The 21,202-nt window shown below is 36.4% G+C and overlaps 2 protein-coding genes across 2 annotated transcripts; one reads left to right on the plus strand and one right to left on the minus strand.

Moving 5' to 3' along the window:
- Positions 1–288: 288 nt before the first annotated feature.
- LOC132305169 (uncharacterized) lies at positions 289–1,190 on the plus strand. The gene is made up of 2 exons (XM_059802848.1): positions 289–447; positions 597–1,190. Exons 1-2 carry the CDS (start codon positions 289–291, stop codon positions 1,188–1,190), a joined length of 753 nt encoding a protein of 250 aa, XP_059658831.1.
- A 16,833-nt stretch (positions 1,191–18,023) lies between these two features.
- Positions 18,024–19,786, minus strand: LOC132305170 (disease resistance protein RPM1-like). The gene is made up of 4 exons (XM_059802849.1): positions 19,657–19,786; positions 18,900–19,262; positions 18,543–18,766; positions 18,024–18,389 (listed from the first exon to the last, which is right to left on the minus strand). The coding sequence occupies exons 1-4, from the start codon at positions 19,784–19,786 to the stop codon at positions 18,024–18,026; spliced, it is 1,083 nt and encodes a 360-aa protein (XP_059658832.1).
- Between the last annotated feature and the right edge of the window lie 1,416 nt (positions 19,787–21,202).

Here is a 21,202-nt window from a genome sequence, read left to right on the forward strand (position 1 = left end):
GATTGTTTAGAATTTGGAATTATTTATAATGCAAAAACATAATTTTTGCATGCATTTGAAATGAAATTGATGTTTTACTAATGTGGTACTTTGGTAATTGTGAAAGTTTAGGAAATTTTTGGTTCAACATGTTTATCTTTCAATTGATAAGTGTATAAGTAAGTTGTGAAATAAGTTGTGAAGCATATGTATTGAATTGGAATGCTGATATTGAGTTGGTGATATTGGATATGATATCGTGTGTATGAGGGCTGCTTTCATGAAGAATTATCAACAAGTGCATGGTCAATGAAGGGTGCTGATAAAAAAATATTGGAAGTGAAATATAAGGATGCATGGAATGGTATGAGCATGGAGGAGAAGGGTCCATATTATAAGGATAAAAGATTGCGTGATTTGGAGTTCAAAAACCGTGGAGGCTTAGCAGTGAACAAAAATAAGACGAAGGTAAGTTGGGGAGTTTGATTAAATTTTTAATTGAATTTGTTATTGTTTTGATAACATAATATGAAGTAGAAAAGAATGCAATTGATACTTTCTTACTGGTAGTTACATGAAATTGTTAATGTGACATTATATTCATTGGGATGCTGTAGGTTGAATACAAGGTTAAACCCAGGTGGAACAAATGCTCGATCTCCAAATTCATTAACACAATATCTAAACTTGGAGAAGAAAAGAGGAAAGATGTGGCAGATATAGGTTTCGGCAATTTGCTGAACCTACAATGTCAGCATTTCTTTACCACATTCTTTGATTACATCATTGGGCATTTGGAGATACAGAAATGGCGCATCAAACTTGAAGATAATCAATATCTCCCAATTAATGCAATTGATGTCCACAACATCCTTGGTTTACTTGCTGGAATCACGGATGTGCCTACATGTCAACTTATTAAAGCCAATTGGATAAGTGAAGATGGATATCGAAGTGGGTTGCATGTAAATGCTCTGATGGAAAAGGTAGAACAATCTGAGTCTGGCGAAGATTTCAAAAGAGCCTTTGTGCTTTTTGCATGTGCCACTTTTTTAACACCTAATGGACATTACAGTGCACATGTAAAAGAATTAAAGGCTGTTCATAATGTGAATGAAATTAAGTCTTACAACTGGTGTACATATGTGCTTGAAACTTTAATGGCTCATTTGGGTGAATTTGAAGAAGGTGGGAAAATAAAGCACGAGTAAATCGGATGCGTGCTCTTCCTGCAGGTAAATAACATAACCTACTTATATTTTGCAAAATACTTTATTATTTATGTCATTAGTATGAATCATGACTTATTAAACGCGCTGCAATTTAATTCAGCTTCTATATGTGATGAGGTGTAAAGTGCAATACCTTTGTTATCCCACCACCAGCGATAAAACCAGTCTTGGTCTTTGGGACACTGCCCTTGTACGTGAACGCTTAAAATGGAAGTTGAAAATGAGATGTTTTGGAATGGGTCAGGTATTACACTAAATTTAAAAAGTATTTGAAATGAAAATTTTGTTGTATATGATACCATTTCGTTGTTTACGTACATTAGGTTCGAAATATTTATATGGAACATGTAATTCCTCTCAAGGCGAATGTGTCCCATTCTCCGTCGTCGTCGTGGTTTAGAGGTGAAAAAAACAATGGTAGTTGTTCGGAAAGTGAGGTTGAGGTAACGATATATTACTTTACTGTTAATGAGTATGAATGAAATTGTGAAAATGCAATTGATGAGTGACAATCAATTACAATTTTGTATGCAGTGCTGCGTTAAAGAAATTCGCAACGAAATGGAAAGAGAAGCAGAAAACAAAAAATTGTTGAAAAGGAAGGTTAAGAAAATGGAGAGTTTGGGGAGAAAAAAGTCAAAAGGGGCTGCAGGAAAAGCAAGTGTTTGTACAACAGATGGGGGAGTGTCTTTTGAGGACAAAGATGTGCCATAGAATTCTAAAAACAAAGTTGAGAGGGAAACATTTGACTCCCCTGTTCACACAGGTGAGGAACCAGAATTTGGCGGTATAGATCATGCCCACTTTACCCCCACCAGCAATGACTTACTAAATGAGGATGAAAGGACAAAGTTAAATGACGCTGTGGGCATGGCTTTGGAGGACAACCTAAGAGCAGCACATACAAGTCCCAGTTGTTCAGTCCCTGATATATCCTTACAAACTTTACATGGTAAAGGGAAGGATGCGATGGAACAATTCAGAAGAGGTACTAGGAGCAAAAACCCCGCACTATATTACTTCTCTCCATGGGTATCTAGGGATAGTCAGAAAATTCAATTAACTCCAAAGCAGAAGAAATTATTAAGTTATGCTGCTGCGCGAGGTCGTGATGAAGGGTAAGTGTAACCCACATTTGTGAATTTCCTAAGTCCATATATTGTTGTTTAATGTGTTGTCTGTCTGTAATTAGTTAGTAAGAACAATTGTATTAGTGCACGTATACTAATTTGTAAGGAGGATTTACATTTGTTAGTGAAATTTTAGTTTCCATGTACGATATGCATCTTTCTCGGACAGACATACACGAGTTGTTTCACCCGAACTGGATCCCGATCTTGGTGTGTGGATTTACACCACACATTTCACATATTTGATATGTATTTTTACGATTATGATATGATGAACCTATTACAATTGCATTTGTCAATTCAGATTATAAACTTATGGGAAATGGTGTTCAACGAAGAACAAGAAGGGAAATTGAATCACCACTATTTTGATATTTGCGCTGTCCAGTTTTTGAAAGAACACAATGTCATTAAATATGACACTGCAAAGAAGCACATGCCTCTGATAAAAAAAGTCTTGGAACAATACAAACAAGTGTGTAAGCTTGAAGATTTGACGGTGTTCAAGCATTCTGAGCTGGTTAGTTTTATGATTTTGGAGTAATTTTTTGTGCATTACAGTAAAGTAGAAGATGTGTAATGTACGAATGATTGGATCGTACTATTTTTAACCAATATGTTTTGTTGTCCATAATTTTATATTCATCACCGTGTAGTTATTCTTCCCTGCAATCATTGAGAAACATTAGTTTCTACTCGTAGTCAACTGGCCTAAGAAAATAGTGGACTACCTATGCAGAATTAGACGATCGCACAAATACATCGCATTTAGGAATTGTGTGGTACACATCTATCTAATGAAATCAACCCCATTTGTTAATGTTTGTTTTATGAAAAATGCATAGTTACTTCAGGTTAATGTGTATGACAGAAAGAGTTTGTTGAGGTTGCGTTGGAGGAAGAAAAGTAGCCAGCTTACAAAACAAAGACGGACCATAAAATCCCTCTCCAGGATGATGCGTATGTAAAAATCTATTTCAATACAAGTGCATAATAAATTTTTTATTTATTGTATCATAAATCCAATACTATGCCTTCCCTTACTGAGTAGATCAGTTAAATACTATTTGCCTATCAAGGATAGTTGTGGTCTGTTTGTAATGAGGTCAATGTAGTTCTGGAATGGCACTAACTTTAATCGGAAATTTTGTGTAAGTAGTGTTATCATTATTATTTCTATGTATGTGTAAAATCCATAAGGTAGACGTTGTAATATTATTTGGCAGTAACATTTTTTAATATTGCAGGTAGAGTCTAAGGCAACACGTTCTGAGTTCCTTTTGCAAGTATTGGATCATCCCAGGAATAAAGTTCTAGAGGAGTTGTATAAGGTTGCCAATGTTAAAGAAGGAGATGATTGATGTAAATGGTATATTTATTAGGAGGATTTTGAGAGAGCACTTAAGTTGTTTGACATGAGTGTTTGTGGCATGTATGTAATTGGATGAAATGTTGTAAAAATTGGCTCACTTACCTTCCTTCCTAATTTCGAATAACTAGTGGAACAAGTACAGTTAATTGGTACCTAAGCTTGCACAGAAAATTTAATGGAGTACAAGATATTTTTTGAATTGGCTGGTTCTAACTTAGTTTCACACAACATGATATAATCCAGCATTTTTTGGTATTCTAAATTACCACAATTTGATTTTTCATGGTAATTTAAATGTGACGACCCTGGTTTTTCAAGCCAGTGCGTCTTGTGATGAACTGAAGATTGACCCGATAGCAGATCCAGTTACGGAAGCAAGAAACAGGACAATGATCTCCCAAGGCACAACGCACCTTTTAGACACTTTGATGATCTTCCATGAGGTCATGGAACTCAATGAGAATTGACGCAAAAGCAAAAGATCGGAAAAATAATAATTAAGCCCCTAGGGGCAAAATAGTCATTTTTTTCATGGAAATGACATCCCTAAAATGTCTTTTATTCCCGAAACACATCCGTGACTTCATGGGAAGTCACGGAACTCAAAGGAAAGTAGCGAAAACGGAAAGTAAGATAAACTAGACAAAAATAGCCCCAAGGGCAAAATAGTCATTTTTGAAACTATGAATTTGGGTGCCACCGAGTACACCGCTAGAAAGACAATGAAAAATTAATCAAGATGGACTCAAGAATCGCATGATTTGGAGTCCGGATGAAGGAGAAATGGCATGACGAAGAAAAACGAGCACTTAAGGAAAAAGGGTAAACTGGTAATTATTCAGGAAGATCTGGATACAATCGAGCATACCATTAGAAAGATAGCAAAAAATTAGTCAAATTCAAAAAAAAGTTCACTCGATTTGGAGTCCGAACGAAGGAGAAACGAGGGTTTGAAGTTGAGACGTCGTGGCGGCCCGCGAAGGCCATGGCAGCCCCATGCGCCTATACGTGCGCCCACCGGCACCCCATGTGGCACCCAATGGCATGCACATGCTGACAGCAAGGGTCCAAAGCAGATTTTCCATAACTGAGGCTTGAAACAGATGCCAAAACAAATTTTTCTGGAAAAACACGAAGAAGAAACCCCCCCTAAAATCGAGTTTTCTACCCGACCACGCAGAAGGAAATAAAAAAACTCACTGCAAAATCTCCAAAATGCCCTTACATCAGAAGAGGTCAAGAGGGCCAAAAAAAACTGCTACAGTAACTGTCCACATTTGAGAGCAAAAATGGGCTATCAAACGAATTTTTCTGAAAAAATACGAAGAAGAAACCCCTCCCGAAGTCAAATTTTCTACCTGGAGAAAATGAAAAAAACACACTGTGAAATGGCCAAAATGCCCTTAGATCAGAAAAGGCTTAAAAACTCAAAAAATGCAACTTTGCACCAAGTATGCATTTGACCCTAAATGCATTTCTAGGTTGAAACGAATGTGCACGCAAGTGTAGTAAATGATTATAAGTGCGCGGGAATGGTCCGCGACTCCCGAGAAGCCCCGACTCAAAATCCAACCCCCTGACGGCCAAAAATGAGAAAAATGACTTGAATGGAAAATTTGAAATCCAAAAATATAAAATGGAGTCAAATTACCGTTTGGCCCTAGGCCACACTTCATACATGATTAATGAGACCTTATGGAAGAATAAAAATGGAATTCTCACTCCCGATGCAACCATGGTGAAACAATGACTTATGATTTTTCAATATTTTCATAATAGTTCATGAAGTCAAAAGTTACCTAGAATACAAAATACATGTCATTGGCCTCCGGCCTCATCTCATTCATGTCAAATACATTACAAAAGGTGTACTTAAGTACACATTGCATATATAGAATCAAGGATACAAGTTTTGACATATAAAGCTACAAAATGACATTTCATGCTAACATTTGCATGAAATGAAAACTTAAAAACTACAAGTCATCCAAGGAATGATGAGCATCATGAACCAAGTCTTCATACCTGAAAAATGACCCCAGTAACTTTGAGGTGAGTAACATAAAGCTACTTATAGGAAATGAGCATGCATTGACCTAGCATTTTACAATTATATCACCTTAAGGTGAAACATGTTAAAAGGGCTCATGCCACCTAACCTTTATGTCAAAGTGAGACTTAGGGATCATCCTAAGCTACATAAGCAGTTGAAATGAGATACACAACATGCAAGCATACCGGTTACAAATGTACCAAACGAAAATGAAAGTATGTAAGGCAAGTATACAAAACACAGGTATATCAAACAGAATCGGAAACACACAAAGCAAGTATACGAGACACGAGTATACTAAATGGAATCTAGATACAAAAAAAAAAAAAAAAATGCACAGTTTCAAGTATGCTAAATGAGATCTATATACACGAAGCAAGAATAATGTCTATGCAATTAAACGAGGATGGAACATTTCATATAACACGAAAAAGTCTTAAATCTTCAAGGAATACAATATTTGCCAATTAAGAAATGAAATCCAAGATAAAACATAAAGTCTATACAATTAAACAAGGTTGGAATATTCCATATAACACGACAAGTTTTAAATCTTCAATGAGTACAACACTTGAAATTTAAAGAATGAAATCAATGACACGAAAAGGTTCTTAAGTCTTCAAGGAATGGACACTTGAAACTTAAGGATGAAATCCAAGATAAAGTATAATATCTATGCAACTAAACAAGATTGGTGCATTCCACATAACACGACAAGTTTTAAATCTTCAACGAATAACAACTTGAAATTTAAAGAGTGAAATCAACCAATGTGGATACTCGGATATCGCCCGGATTAAAACCGTACTCTTAGGATCACTTTAGGGCTACTAACCCATAGGTACCTTCCCCTAGTCTCTATCTCCCATACTAGAACCAAGTCATTGCCATGTTAAATCTTGATTGATATCCCAAGTTTCAAAATCAACAAGTTGTGCAAGTCAAGATACTAGCAAGATACAAGAAATGCATTAACCACGTTTCATGCACAACCAAGATTTTGGAAACACACAAGTCATGCCCTAAGTTTTCAACTATAATAGCATGTGAAATGTCAAAAAATCATAGTATGCATCTACATAGACTACAAACTAGGATTTAAAACACAAGGAATCCTTTAATGTAAATATACCATAAGTATAAGATTAATGATTTAATTATTTACTAAGCAATACTTGGATAATTAAATCATTCCAAGACAATTGTGCAAGTTCATTAAGTACATTCATGAAACCAAGATACATGGAGTCTAGATACATGACAAAAAGTTAAAAGTCCCATGAAATATAAGTTACAACCATGTAAATTAAGTTCTATACAAGGAAAATAATTAAATATAAGTTTCAAAACATATCCGAATATTCTCAATTTGATACACGTGAAGGAACTTGTCAAGAAAATCATGAATATCAAGTTAGAAACTTAATCAAGCTCGTGGAACCATTGAATATGTTTTAATTAATTCTTTTAATTAAAATCTCTAGATTTTAAAACTCATCCAAATGCTCTCAAATTAAAGTATATTATAAAACATGCCAAGACTTGATTTAATAGCCTAATACAAGTGATTTCCATGCAAGCTACAACCATGATAATTAAACCTTCATACAAGAAAAATAATAAATGAAAGGTTTCAAAACCTAATCAAATATTCCCGATTTAATATATGTGAAAGTATATGGCATGCACATCAATAATATCAAGTCAGAAATCCAATTGAGTGAATAGTACACTTGGAATAAATTAACTAATCAAATTAATTAATTATCTCTAGATTTTAAAATACATCCGATTACTCTCAAATTCACATATGTTGAAGAGTATGCTAGGGCATAATATAATATGATATCACATATTGATTTCAAGCTAGATAAGGCTACATGAAAAATATTAAATAAAACTTCAATACTTGTCCAAATTCTCTCAATTTAATATATGTCAATGATCATATCAAGGTGTAATATAACAATATGCCACAAGTTTAAACTAAGCTATAACCAACCGGGAGAATTAAATCTCATACAAGAAAAATAAATAAAAAAGTTTCTAGAATTAATACAAAGACATGTAAATGAGTTGTACAAGCATCAATAGCATGCAATACATTAATAATATAAACTATAACATCCCCTACCTCAATTTGAGATGAAAATCTCAAATCCCCACCGAAAGAAAAGTGATCTGAATCCAACAATACTCCTAGGTTATGTCGGGGACAACAAGGGAAGCAACTTTAACCTTTGAGGTACCATGAAAATCAAAATTCGAACTCAAAAATGGTTAGAAATGGATTCTAATAAGGGGGAAAGGTAGAGCACGACGAGGCATACGATAAACGTTAAGGCAGAAGACTTTTTACAAAGGAAATCAAGTAGAGGAGAAGAAGAGAAGGTGACAGCCCAAGGAGCTTCCATGGTTGCCGACCAAAGAGGGAGGAAGATGATGGAAAAAGTGATTTTTCACTTTAAGACATTCTATTTATAGTAAAACCCTAAAAGTGCCCCGAAAGGGCCCTACCGAGTCCGAAAAAGTGGAATTTGATCAGATGGGCTCAAACGGCAAAACTCCATGCATAAAAAAGAATCGAAATAAGAAAATATGAATAACAAAAGAAACGGCGTCAAAAACTGAGTCCCGAGCAGAGAGATATGCCCCGAACAAGTTCGGCGGCAATTGGGGTCAGAAATCCCTAACAATGGGGAAAATGACCGGGAGGAAATTCTAAGAGTTTAGGAGTCGATGAAAAGTGAAAATAAATCCCGTACGAGAATCTAGGCTCAAAACGAGGTATTTTGTAATAACTTTCGTTAATTGCACAATGACTCCTACAAAAAGAGTTAACTACACTAATGACCCAGAATGAAAATATCTTCCAAAAATATTTTCTTAAAAACCCCTGAAATAAAATATCTTTAAAAGATATTTATGAAAAATACCCCAAGAAAAGAAAAAGTTTCCAAAGAACTGTGCATCCATGCCCCTATGGACACTAGGAACAACCAGAATACTTTTCTACAAAAGTAAAGATACGTATTTCGTGGAAACCACATAGAATGAAGATACATGAAGTCAAAAACCAACTCCGAGCATGAAAAGTGAGGTTGTGCCTAAAAGTGACAAACGGGGAAAAAGATGAAAAGTAAATAGTGTCCAAAAAGTAAAAATGTGAAAATGACTCGGTCCTTAAAAGAAGTTGTCAATCCAAACGAAAGAGTCTCATAAATCACTTCCAAGCACATGAGATGACACCTAGTGACGAGAAATAGAACTCGGAAAAGAAAATTAAACGAAAAAAATTTATCCGTAAAATTTGAGAAAAAAGAAAGGGAGGAAAATGACCGGGTCATTACATTAAAGACAAGGATATAATTGATATAATTTGATAAACTTATATAATTCATATGAATTAATTTATTCTGAACGACTTTTGTGTTTATTGATATAATTTGCTATAACTTGACAAGGATATAGCAAATTATATAAATCATATCAATGCTATCAAATTTGTTGACTTTAGGGTTTACTTCTGTAGGGGTTATAATTGATATAATTTTGTATAATTCTTGTTTAGGATATATCAAATTATATAATTCATATGAATGCTATAAATTTTATGACTTTAGGGTTTACTTCTTTGAGGTTTATAAGTGATATCATTGGGTATAACTTAACAAGGACAACTATTCATATATCTTGATAAACTTATACAAAATGTCATTCCAAAGTTATAGGGAACATCCATCCATTCATGTAAAAGGCAGAAATTCATAATCACATCACAGGTTAAGAAAAATAATTACAATTAACAGAAAACATAAGGCTGTCATAAAAAACCCAAACTTTGTTAGTAGCTTCACATTTGCATTGCTGGCTTTGAGAAGTCTCACAGTTGAAGCATACACTGTACTTTCAGAATTTAGATCCTCCATATCATCCACCTAATTTATGTCTTCTCCCATGGATTGAGAAAATAGTGATTCATGTGGGTTAGTTAAAGTTGCACTTTGAACAATGTTCGTTGAAATAGGGTAACACCATTCCCAGAAGCCGCAACGTTCATATCGTTCCTTCGGACATACATAATAGAGCTTTCCTTTGCTTCTTCCATCCATTCATGTAAAAAGTAGAAATTCATAATCACATCACAAGTTAAGAAAAATAATTATAATTAACAAAAAACATAAGGCTGTCATAAAAAACCCAAACTTTGCTAGTAGCTTCACATTTACATTGCTGGCTTCGAGAAGTCTCACAGTTGAAGCATACACTGTACTTTCAGAATTTAAATCCTCCATATCATCCACCCAATTTATGTCTTCTCCCATGGACTGAGAAAATGGTGATTCATGTGGGTTAGTTGAAGTTGCACTTTAAACAATGTTCGTTGAAATAGGGTAACACCATTCCCAGAAGCCGCAACGTTCGTGTCGTTCCTTCGGACATACATAATAGAGCTTTCCTTTGTTTCTGCCTTCTTTCCCTGAGATTTTAATGTTTGCCATATTATGTTCATCTCGACACCAATAAGTTTTATTCATATACCTTACGTCGGTGGTTGGGTGGAAGATGGCACGTGAAAGTCCAAAATAAAACATAAGAACAAATTATTACGAATTTAATGGCCTTCAAAATAAGATCAACAAGAGTAGAAAATAAAGCGGAAAAAATGCAATAAGAAACGCATGCAAATAAAGAAGAAGATTCTCGAACCATCGTGAACACATTCGTTGGCCTGAAATTTCTTCGACCTACACGACTGTTTGATGAGGAAGCCATTGTACTTTAATGATTAGAGCTTCCAAGATTTGAGAGGTGTATTTGAATAAGACGGTTCAACAATGAAGATGGATGGCCCAAGAAATTAGGAATTACAATGTAGGAAAGTCCAAATTTATAGGGGTTATATTCCTAACGTTACCACAGTACCAAAACGGTCACTGACAACCGCAACGCAATGGTAACCCTTACCTGTTTTGTATTTTAAAACCTCATAATTTCACCATGCAATTTAAGGAAATTTTTATATTTCTACATATAGGTGGGTTGCAGTATTTAGTGAGGATAGAGAGGAGATATTGATGACTACTGAATAGAGTACAGGCAAACAATAAGACAACCCAATACAAACAATAAGACAAAATAAATATGTGATCTTCCAAAGCCTAATTTATTTTAACAACACCATAACAAACCATATTATCTAATACATGACATTTATTTCGCAGAAACCATTCAAGGGCTTTTACTACGAATTTTATGACTCTATATAATTACTTGAAAGCTTTCCTTGCAACACCATGACATTTAAATCACACCAACAACGATGGTAAGTAATGACTTCCTCGTTAAAAATCCAGCATTGCCAGTTCATGTGGTTGCCTTCTTGGCAGCATTGAGTGATATGTTCAAAGAATCTACTATTGCAACATTTGCCCTTTTGAATCACTGTAAGCAGTTTTGTTCGCATAGTTTTCAACGGTCCCCTGAGTTGTTCATTTATCCATAGTACATTTAATAAATTAATTCCGGCCTCTTTCTGTATTTTGTCTCCAAACAATAACGCAATACACATGACATATGTATACTCAAGTCCACCTCTACGCAGGAATGCCAACCCTTTGCTTTGGTTGTACACAATCCATTCAACCTACAAGAACCACACAAACATATATTATGATTCACATTTGAAAAGTTAGAATTTATGAAAATTAATATTTAATATAAAATGGTATAAATCGTACCACACCCCTTATAAACCTTGCATCATTATTCCTAGACTCAAAACAATGTTGTAAGTAGATACGCCTCTCTCCTATTACATGCCGTGGGCCCTCACTTGCTAGTATTTGCTCTGCTACATCATAATGGTCCAATGAAGTGGTCTAAGGTGCATTCCCATATTATTGCATTTCCCCAAATAAATTAAATCTCCTAATCAACCAACCAATAATGCATCAAAACTTTAAATGCAATATTTTACAAAAAACTCACCACTCATACTTGTTGGTGTAAGACTTGAAACATATGTCATCAATTCGGCCAACCACGTCATCAATCGTATTTTGGAGCTCTATCTCCTTATGTACGATGTATAGTTTTGTTTTTAAGAGGACTCTGATTTAAATACACGTTAAATCTAACCGTATATATATGTAACCCCTATATTCATTCAAAGGTAACCCTTCCTCTTTCTTACCAACTTTAAATGGTAATCGCCATATATTTGGATTCCATTAAATAGTAACTGACAGAAATTCATTACCTAGTCTAGTCAATTAATCGTACATAGTATTATTCCTTTGCTTGATGCATACATGTATTTCAAGAATATATCATTTTTGCAACCTTTAAATGGTAACTGCCACACTGACACCAATTCATTACCCATTCTACTAAATTAATTGTGTGTCATATAAAAACATATTCTGATTCACACAATTCAGAAAATAAAAACCTGCCTAAACTCATGTACTGAAAGTATTATACATAATGAAAGAGTTAACACTTAATATATATTTTACATATCACAAGAACTACAAAACAACCAAAGCCAAAGGGCCTAAATGGCGCAGAGAGGCCAATATTTTACATCTCCCCTATAACCCAACAAAAAGGGAGAGCAGACAGTCAAAAAAATTTATAACCCCAAAACTTGGGATATAGTAGACATTGACCATGTCATACATACTTAAACTTAGCAGATATCATACACAGTCACACCATCAAAATATTAGAGAACCACAGACAGTCACACCATCACAATATCAGAGAACCACCCCTGACAGAATGATCAAATGGGATAAGAGGCACCGGATGAGCTGTCTTCCCCTAGAACCTCGATTATCACTGAGTCCGAATCATCTTGGAAATCCCTCTCCAGGCGGTGGATCTGCCTTCTTATGGCTCAGCATAACTGCCAGACCTGATTCAGTTCAATAGATAGGTTATTAACTCTCATCAGTAAGTACTCTGGATCAGGGGCAAAATGATGTGGTGCTGGAGGAGGATGGGGAGGGTTCATTAGAGGAGGAGGAGGGTTCACTTTTCTTCCTCTCCGGGGAGCTCATGAGCTACCACTACTTTGGCCCTGCTGCATTGATGATATATTTGGTTGCTTGGTGGTTTTAGAAGAGTGGGAAGGACTCCTATTTATAGTAAAAAGCAGGTGATTGTGGACCACATATTATACACTTCGTATTTGTTTGATGTGAGAAGAGTAAGTTGCCTTAAAAATATAAACTGTAATCTGGCATAGAGGGAGGAGGGTTCTTAAATGTAACAAATGAGAAGGTCTGTTGAATTTATTCGGATGTTACTGATTGCATGGTAATGAAAGTTTTGAGGACTTTACTAGGATGTGACATATTGTTCAGTCTAAGAAACTAAGTACAAACTAGGTGAGAAGGAAACTAGTTCGATTCATGAGACAAAGAGAAAAATAATTAGAAAAAAACTAAAATAGGCACACACAAGTGAGACAAGGATTTATAAATCCACAAGCGATAATGATTCATATCACTATAAAGAAGAAGATTACAAACTGAAGAACATTTTGGTTCCTCCCCACAATAATCTCTCTTCTCACATCACTAACTCACCAATAAAGAAGACTCACACAACACTCTCAATAAATACCCAAATAGTATATGGTTTACATAAAGAGAGAAAACCCACCCAAAGACAAGCTTCTAGTGTCACTTGAAGATTGCACACACAAAAGGATTTTCACACACACACAAAACCAATATACTATCTTCATCCAAATATTATCTATTGCTCGGATACTTTTCATGAGACATGTGCTCTACCTCCTCATCGGTTTGTGGTGACAATCGTGCTGAAAGTCTAAAGTGGGCAACCAATGGAGTATTCATAGGTTTCGATGCTTGCATACGGAAGTGTTCCAGCACCTTCTCAATGTATTTCTTCTGTGACAAATACAATCTGCCTGCTCCCGTCCCTTTGAATTTCCATTCCCAATATCCTCTTCGTAGCACCAAGATCCTTCATCTCAAATTCAACATTAAGCTGAGCCTTCAACATGTTAATTTCAGACATGTTCTTGCAAGCCATCAACATGTCATCAACATACAGCAACAAGTACAAATACGAACCATCCGAGACCTTCCTGTGATACGCACAACTGTCAAACTTACTCCTATAGTAGCCATTCCCAACCATAAAGGTGTCAAATCGCTTGTACCACTGTCTAGGAGGCTGCTTCAGCCCATACAAGGACTTCTTCAGTAGGCAAACATGATGTTCCTTTCCCAGAATCTCAAACCCCTTAGGTTGATACATATAAATTTACTCTTCCAACTCACTATGCAAGAAAGCAGTCTTGACATCAAGCTGCTCAAGCTCCAAGTCATACAGAGCAACCATAGCAAGTAACACTCGGATTGAGATATGTTTCACCACAGGAGAAAACACTTCATTGAAGTCCACCCCTTTCCTCTGTGTATAGCCCTTTGCCACCAAGCGTGCCTTGTATCTCGTATCTTCCACCCCTGGATTTCCTTCCTTCTTCTTAAAGACCCATTTACATCCCACAATCTTCTAGCCCTTAGGCTTCTTAACTAGCTCCCAAGTCTGGTTCTTATGAAGAGATTCAATCTCCTCACTTATGGTAACAAACCACTCTGCTGACTCTCCACTTGTGATGGCCTCATGATAAGAACACAGCTCATCAATATCTTCTGTAACACTAAGTGTATAAGTAACCGAATCAGCATGTGAAAATCTATACTTCTCTGGTGGCCTAATATCCCTCTTAGGCCTGTCTCTAGCCATACTATACTACTGCAATTGTGCATCTCCCTCAGCCTGAGACTGCACCTGCTTGTGAGTCGACCAAATAGGACTGCCTTCTAACTGAACCTCTACATACTCCACCTGTTCACTGACACCTTGAGTTTTCCTTGAATCAACTACCTCTTTCTGTGGAGTAAGCATCGCAGACTTATGAAAGGTCACATCCCTGCTAATAGGTATCTTTTTTCCCGAAGCCTCTGGGCACCATAATCTGTATCTCTTGACCCCAAGCTGATAACCTAGAAATATGTATTTCTTAGCCCTCGGTTCAAGCTTTCGCTCATTTACATGAGCATATGCTGGACACCCAAATATTCTAAGATTACTATAACTAGGAGGAGAACCAGACCATACTTCATCTGGAGTCTTACAGTCGGATAACAGTTCATGGAGACCAGTTCAACAAGTAACTACCTGTAAAAATAGCTTCAGCCCAAAACGCTTTGTCTAACCCTGCATTGGACAACATACACCGTGCCCTCTCCAATAGCATTCTGTTCATCCATTCTGCAACTCCATTCTGCTGCGGAGTCTTCCTCACTATGTGATGTCTCACAATCCCGTGAGTATTGCAGAACTCATTAAATTCTCTATCACAAAATTCCAAGCCATTATCTGTCCTCAAACGCTTGACCTGTTTTCCAATTCCCTTCTCAAACAAGGTCTTCTACTACTTGAATGTAACAAATGCCTCATTCTTATGCTTCAGAATATAAACCTAAACTTTTCGAGAAAAGTAATCAATCAGCGTCATCATATATCTACGACCACCATGTGAAGTAACCTGAGAGGGACCCCAAAGATCAGAATGAATATAATCCACTGTACCCTTGGTCCTGTGAATTCCTATACTTAACTTCACTCTGCACTGCTTCCCAAAGACGCAATGCTCACAAAAATCCAGCTTCCCAGTTTCTGACCACCAAGCAAACCCTGCTTACTTAGAACATCCATCCCCCTCTCACTCATATGCCCAAGCTGCATATGCCATAATCTGGTAGTATCTCAATCCGGATCCGAGGACGATACAACAACTTAACCCATGATTGTGCTACCCTACAAAGCATATAAACCATGCTTCTTCAATCCCTTCATCACCACAAGAGCACCCTTGAAAACCTAAATGACTCCACCTCTAGCCTTATAAGTGCACCCGATGGAATCCAGGGTACCTAGGGAAATTAAATTCTTTCTCAATTCTGGTACATGCCTAACGTCAGTCAGTGTCCTCACTATGCCGTTATACATCTTGATTCGAATTGTACCAATACCTATTACCTTGCACGCTGTATTATTCCCCATCATAACTTCCCCTCCATCAATAGATCGATAAGAGGTAAACCAGTCCTTGTTTGGACAAGCATGAAATGAGCAACCGGAATCAAGAATTCACTCATCATAAGAGTTGCCAACTGAAATTGTGAGAACATTACTACCATCTGAATCATTATCCTCTACAGCAGCCACACTTTCAATTTCAGAGGATTTTACCTTTCCCTTTTTATGCTTCGGACAATCATTTTTGAAGTGCCCTTCCTTGTGACAGATTAAACGTCTTAACCCCTTCATTTTGTTCTTAGACTTAGAACGACCTTTGTTGCCAGACCCTCCCTTCTGATTTGTTCTCCCTCTAACAAATAACCCCTCTGCCGAACTTTCTGTATTGCCTTCAAACGCCCTTTTCTGCAACTCCTTAGAATTCAGAGCTGCCTTCACGTCTTCCATAGACAAAGCAGTTCTGCCATACATCATTGTATCGACAAAGTTCACATACGAGGGTGGTAGAGAACACAACAAATTAATAGCCTGATCTTTATCCTCTATCTTGTCATCAATATTATTCAGGTCCATGATGATACTATTTACCTCGTCAAGATGGTTTTTCAGAGACGAACCTTCGTGCATCTGAAGAGTGAACAACCATTTCTTTAGATGTAATAGATTTTGTCATATATCGGGACTCTAACGTCTTCCACAGCCCATCCGTTGTAGTCTCTTCAGCAACTTCTCGCAGAACCTCGTTACTTAAGCACAACAAAATCGTACCGTGTGCTTTCTTCATAACCTCATATTTGTCCTTGATCTTTTCTGGCAGTGCATCCTTCCCTTTTAGCACCTTGGATAACCCTTGTTGAACCAACAAAGCTTGCATCCTAACCCACCACAGGTTGAAATTGTTTCTGCCATTAAACTTCTCAATTTCTAAAAACTTGGACGACATCCTTGCTTCGAACCCGAAAGCTTTGATACCAGTTTGTTATAACAAACGCAACGAACCCAAGTTGAATCAAGAATCATGACAGAATAATAAACACGCGACACAAAGAACACAAAAATTTATATGTGGTTCCGCAACAGCCTACGTCCACGGTTGGGATCCGGCGAAAGTTTTCACTATATGTAAATCGGAGATTACAAGTTTTCAGCCCCTCACTCTGTTTCTGTATGAATTTCAGAGTCTCCCTTTGCCTCCACTCCAAACCCTAAGTGCCCTTATATATTGGGTTACAAGAGACTAATTAGGGTCCATGCCCTATGAGTAAAAACGGGTCAAAGCTCATCCAACGGGCGTCGGGTTTTAAGCTCATCCAGCGGGCATCGAGTTTAATGTTGGTCACAACGCGACCCGGCACCAAATTCTGGCCACAACATCACACATATAAATAAATTAACACATATATACACACAAATACTAACCTGGTCATATTACTTTCTCTCTATCATTCTATTCTCTCACTCTAGGTAATATCCTTCCCAATTACCATCTTTTAGAGCTCCAATCCAAACTTTGGGAATGTGTTCTATTTTCTAGTTATCCACACCTTGTTTGTGAGGATCCAATGCCATAATCAGTTTCTCGGCCATATCATATAGGTGAAGGAATTTAAGGTTGGTTAGTTGTTTAATGCCCGAGAACACCCCCAATTCACAGTTTGTAATATATAGTGATTTAAGAAGTGGCATTGAGCCTTCCTCTACACTGACATAACTCAATTCTTGTAAGCTTACAAGCTATAATATCTTTATCTTCTGAAACCTTCCAGTCTTGAAACACAATTCTTTCTCTTCATAAGCCTAGCGAAGTTTAAGCTCTTCCAAGTTAGGCAAATTTTGAAATGATTCTAAAGGATCATCCATTAATTTGCTCCAACCTAAACATTGTCTAGTCAGGCTATGAAGATAAGCTATCCAGTGTGGTAACTTCTCTAAACGTCCCTCTAAATTGAATCGTTAAAGAAATCGAGGAGGCGAAGATAAAGATTGAATATCAATGATCTTATCCTCTTCTACTGAACCTATATTCAAAGAGTGAAGGTTACTCGGCTTTTCAATGGTGGAGCACAAAGCCATCTTATCTTGTCTTCTCAACTTTGTAATACATAATTTCCTCAGATGGGTCAGCCTCCCTAGCTCTCCCACTACAATTCTACTATTATCATGGTTCACTTTGATAGAACAAAGTTTTTGTAAGGAAGCCAAAATTCGATGGAACAAAGTTTTTGTAAGGAAGCCAAACCTTCTATTCCCACAATCATTTTAAAACCAAGTATTCTGTGGAAAGGTTGATAAGCTTCATAAGTGTAGCGATACACCAAGAGATGACGAATTCGTCGGAGCTTTAGGATCTGAACAGGAAACTCCGTTACGTAGGTGTCCTTAAGATCTAACATTTCAAGGTTCTCAAGTTCTCCAATGGAGTTGGGAAGAGTTCTGATCTTTGTTCTCTTCAAGCTTAAATATCGTAGATGAAATAATTTAACTACTTCATTTGGAACTGTTTCTAAAGAAGCACCTCTTAGGTCCAAAACCTTCAATAACCTCAAACCACCATTGAATAATATAGGCATTGATGACATAGATAAAGGCTCTGCCACTTTGAACATTAGCAATGATCGAAGTTGAGAAAAATGATTTGTTTGCTACAAGTTTCCCAAGGTATAGTAGATTGATAGGCGGCAAACTTTTTCCGGCCACCCTGTGTTTTCTTCACCAACGATCCCTGCAATGCTTTGTTCTATTGACTTTGAAATAATAATGTCACAGAAAAGGTCATGGAAGTGGCAACTTCTAAGCCTTCCATCATAACATATCGTTGCCACTTGGACCAAGCTTCTACTAACAAGCTCATTAAGGTAGCCTTCAGCAACTTCTTCTGAAGTCATCCCTTCTTTCGCTTCTACAAATCCTTCCACAATCCATAGCCGAATCAATTTCATTTTCTTAATATGATAATCCTGTGGTAATATGCTGAAGTGTAAGAAACAAATTTTAAGATAATAAGGCAAATCATTGTAACTAAGAGAGTATTTTTTTTATACTCTCAAGTTTGTCTCTGCCTTCCAATTCTGCACCAAGGCTGCGCAGAACCATTTCCCATTCATCCATTCTAGTCTTGTCTTTGGTAGCCAAAACACCACCAATTTCCACAATTATAATGGCCAAGCCCTCACATTTTTCCAAGATACTTTGTGAAAGTTCCTCTAAATGTGGAGGGCAGTAGTTCTCTTGGAAGGTCTTCCAACAAAATAGAATCCAAGACTCTTTTGGAGACAATGCCTTCACAACATAGATGTTACCTTGGGATTCTACGCAAGAGGTAGAAGTTACCCCACCAATGCGTGTTATGAGCAGTATTCGACTGCCACAATTGTTGTCAGGCAATGCATATTTTAAGGCATCCCCTGCATTTATACTCCACTCATTATCAAGAACAATCACGTACCTTCTCTATTGGAGGAAGTCCTTAAGTTGTGCCTTCAGGTTATTGTTGTCCATGGCTTCCAATCTTTGAGGAGCCGGTTCCTGGCTTCATCAAAGAGATGTCGAATTAAATCTCTGAGAAGCTCTCAGAGATCAAAGGATTGAGAAACAGTGATCCAAGCATAGATTTGAAACTGATTCTTCACCTCTATATCATCATAAACTTTCTTTACTATAGTGGTTTTTCCTATCCCCCCATTCCCACCACCGAAACAACTTTGAGTCTTGGGGTGTCCTCCACAAGCCACCCAATCAGCTGCTTCTTGGGCCCATCAATGCGCACAAGCTCAGCTTCTTTGAGTAGAAGTACATTACCTCGACGATCATACCATGTGCTGTTGACCGTGTTGGAGCTTGAGCCGTGCTCTGAGATGTTGAATTTGTAATGGTATCTCTGATGTCCCTCAGCAATTTGATTCACTCTAGATCGTACTGTACTCAGCATCTTCTCTTATTCCTCCCAGGAGTTTTGACTCTTGTTGAAGGAAGATGGTCAGGTGATTGAGCAGGAAGGTTACTGCACTCTCAGCCATTCTCTCTTAAATTTTATCAGTAAGCCTTTGGGTTGAGGGAATGCCAATTACTTTTGAATACATCAAAAGCATATTTGAATCTGGTGGATTTTATTCTGCAGGCAAAAACTATATATTATTTCTAGGGTATATTTTATCATTGGTGGGAATATTCCTTCTATGGAATAAAAGATATGCGGAGAGTGGAATGATAAAAACAGAGAAGTAAACAGATTTCAACAAATGGAACAAAATATTAATATATTGAACATATGGATTATTGTCAGATTTAGATGAATTAAGTGCCTGACAAAGAGTCTGAATAAACAAAGAGGAATTGTTGTTGCCTGTAAAATAGTTTTCTTGAATTTAATTTTTTAATTTTTTTTATTCATAATACATTACTTTGCAATAAAGCAACTTAAAGAGCCAATTAGACTCGTGTGACGTCTAATCACAGAAGTACCCTTGATTATTAATTTGAAAATAAATTTTAGAAAAATGAAATTGTGAAATACCAATAAAGAACCAAATGAAACTATATAGAACCACTAAAATTTGACCCACACTTTTCCTAATCCAACAAGCTGAATACTAGGGGGGTTTAGATGGCATTTTTTTTCTCTCCCAAAGTTCATATATAAAGATAGAGATATATCGATAGAGAATGTGGGAGGAAGGGGTCGTAACAATGAGTTAGTCATTGAAACCACCAGTATTTCGAATTTTCATTTGTTTGTTTGTTTTTTATTTTTATTTATTTATTTTGTTTTTATTTTTTATTTCGTGTTTTTTTCTTTTAATGTGGCATGCAGAATTTTGGTTGTTGATTCTTGTCTGCCTCATCATAGATGCATAGATGTTTTTTACTTCTTGTATTCGGCATTTTTGGAGGCCTGGAGGCTGGAGCTTATAGCTAAAAGTATTTAATCTTTTTCCTCATTTACACCCTTTATTGAATAGTCTTAGGATTTTTTAACACTTCAACATCATTATATTTAACTTCTGAACCAAAAAAAAAAAAAAAAAAAAAAAAAACCCTTCACAATCTCAATGTAACCTTAAACTTGACCTTAAGATACATAAATCTATCCAATTAATTGGTATAATAAGGAAAAAAAACAACATGCAAAAGACTCCAAATAACATTCTGTTAGATTAAATTAGCATGCTAAAATCATGGCTAAAAGTCATTTGTCATGCTACCACAAAAACTTTTCACATATAAGCATACATTCAATTTATGAACCTCAATATGCAACTTGACTTCAATAAGCATATATACAATTTAAAATACACTCATTTTTTTTTTTTTTTTCAAATAATTGTACAGTAAAACTCTTAACTTG

This window comes from Cornus florida, unplaced genomic scaffold (genome assembly GCF_030987335.1).
Source record: "Cornus florida cultivar Cherokee Brave unplaced genomic scaffold, ASM3098733v1 CherokeeBrave_3.0.0_Hap2_Chr04, whole genome shotgun sequence".
Lineage (NCBI taxonomy): Eukaryota > Viridiplantae > Streptophyta > Magnoliopsida > Cornales > Cornaceae > Cornus > Cornus florida.

Bases quoted from the DNA above. Each gene is read 5' to 3' on its own strand.
- LOC132305170 (XM_059802849.1), bottom strand. From the start codon at position 19,786: ATGCTGAGTACAGTACGATCTAGAGTGAATCAAATTGCTGAGGGACAT. The intron at 18,767-18,899 runs GTATAAAAAAAA...GGATTGTGGAAG, and splicing joins AGGCAGAGACAAACTTGAGA to GATTTGTAGAAGCGAAAGAA. The intron at 18,390-18,542 runs GTTTGCCGCCTA...AGGTTATTGAAG, and splicing joins ACACAGGGTGGCCGGAAAAA to GTTTTGGACCTAAGAGGTGC.
- LOC132305169 (XM_059802848.1), top strand. From the start codon at position 289: ATGAAGGGTGCTGATAAAAAAATATTGGAAGTGAAATATAAGGATGCA. The intron at 448-596 runs GTAAGTTGGGGA...GGGATGCTGTAG, and splicing joins TGAACAAAAATAAGACGAAG to GTTGAATACAAGGTTAAACC.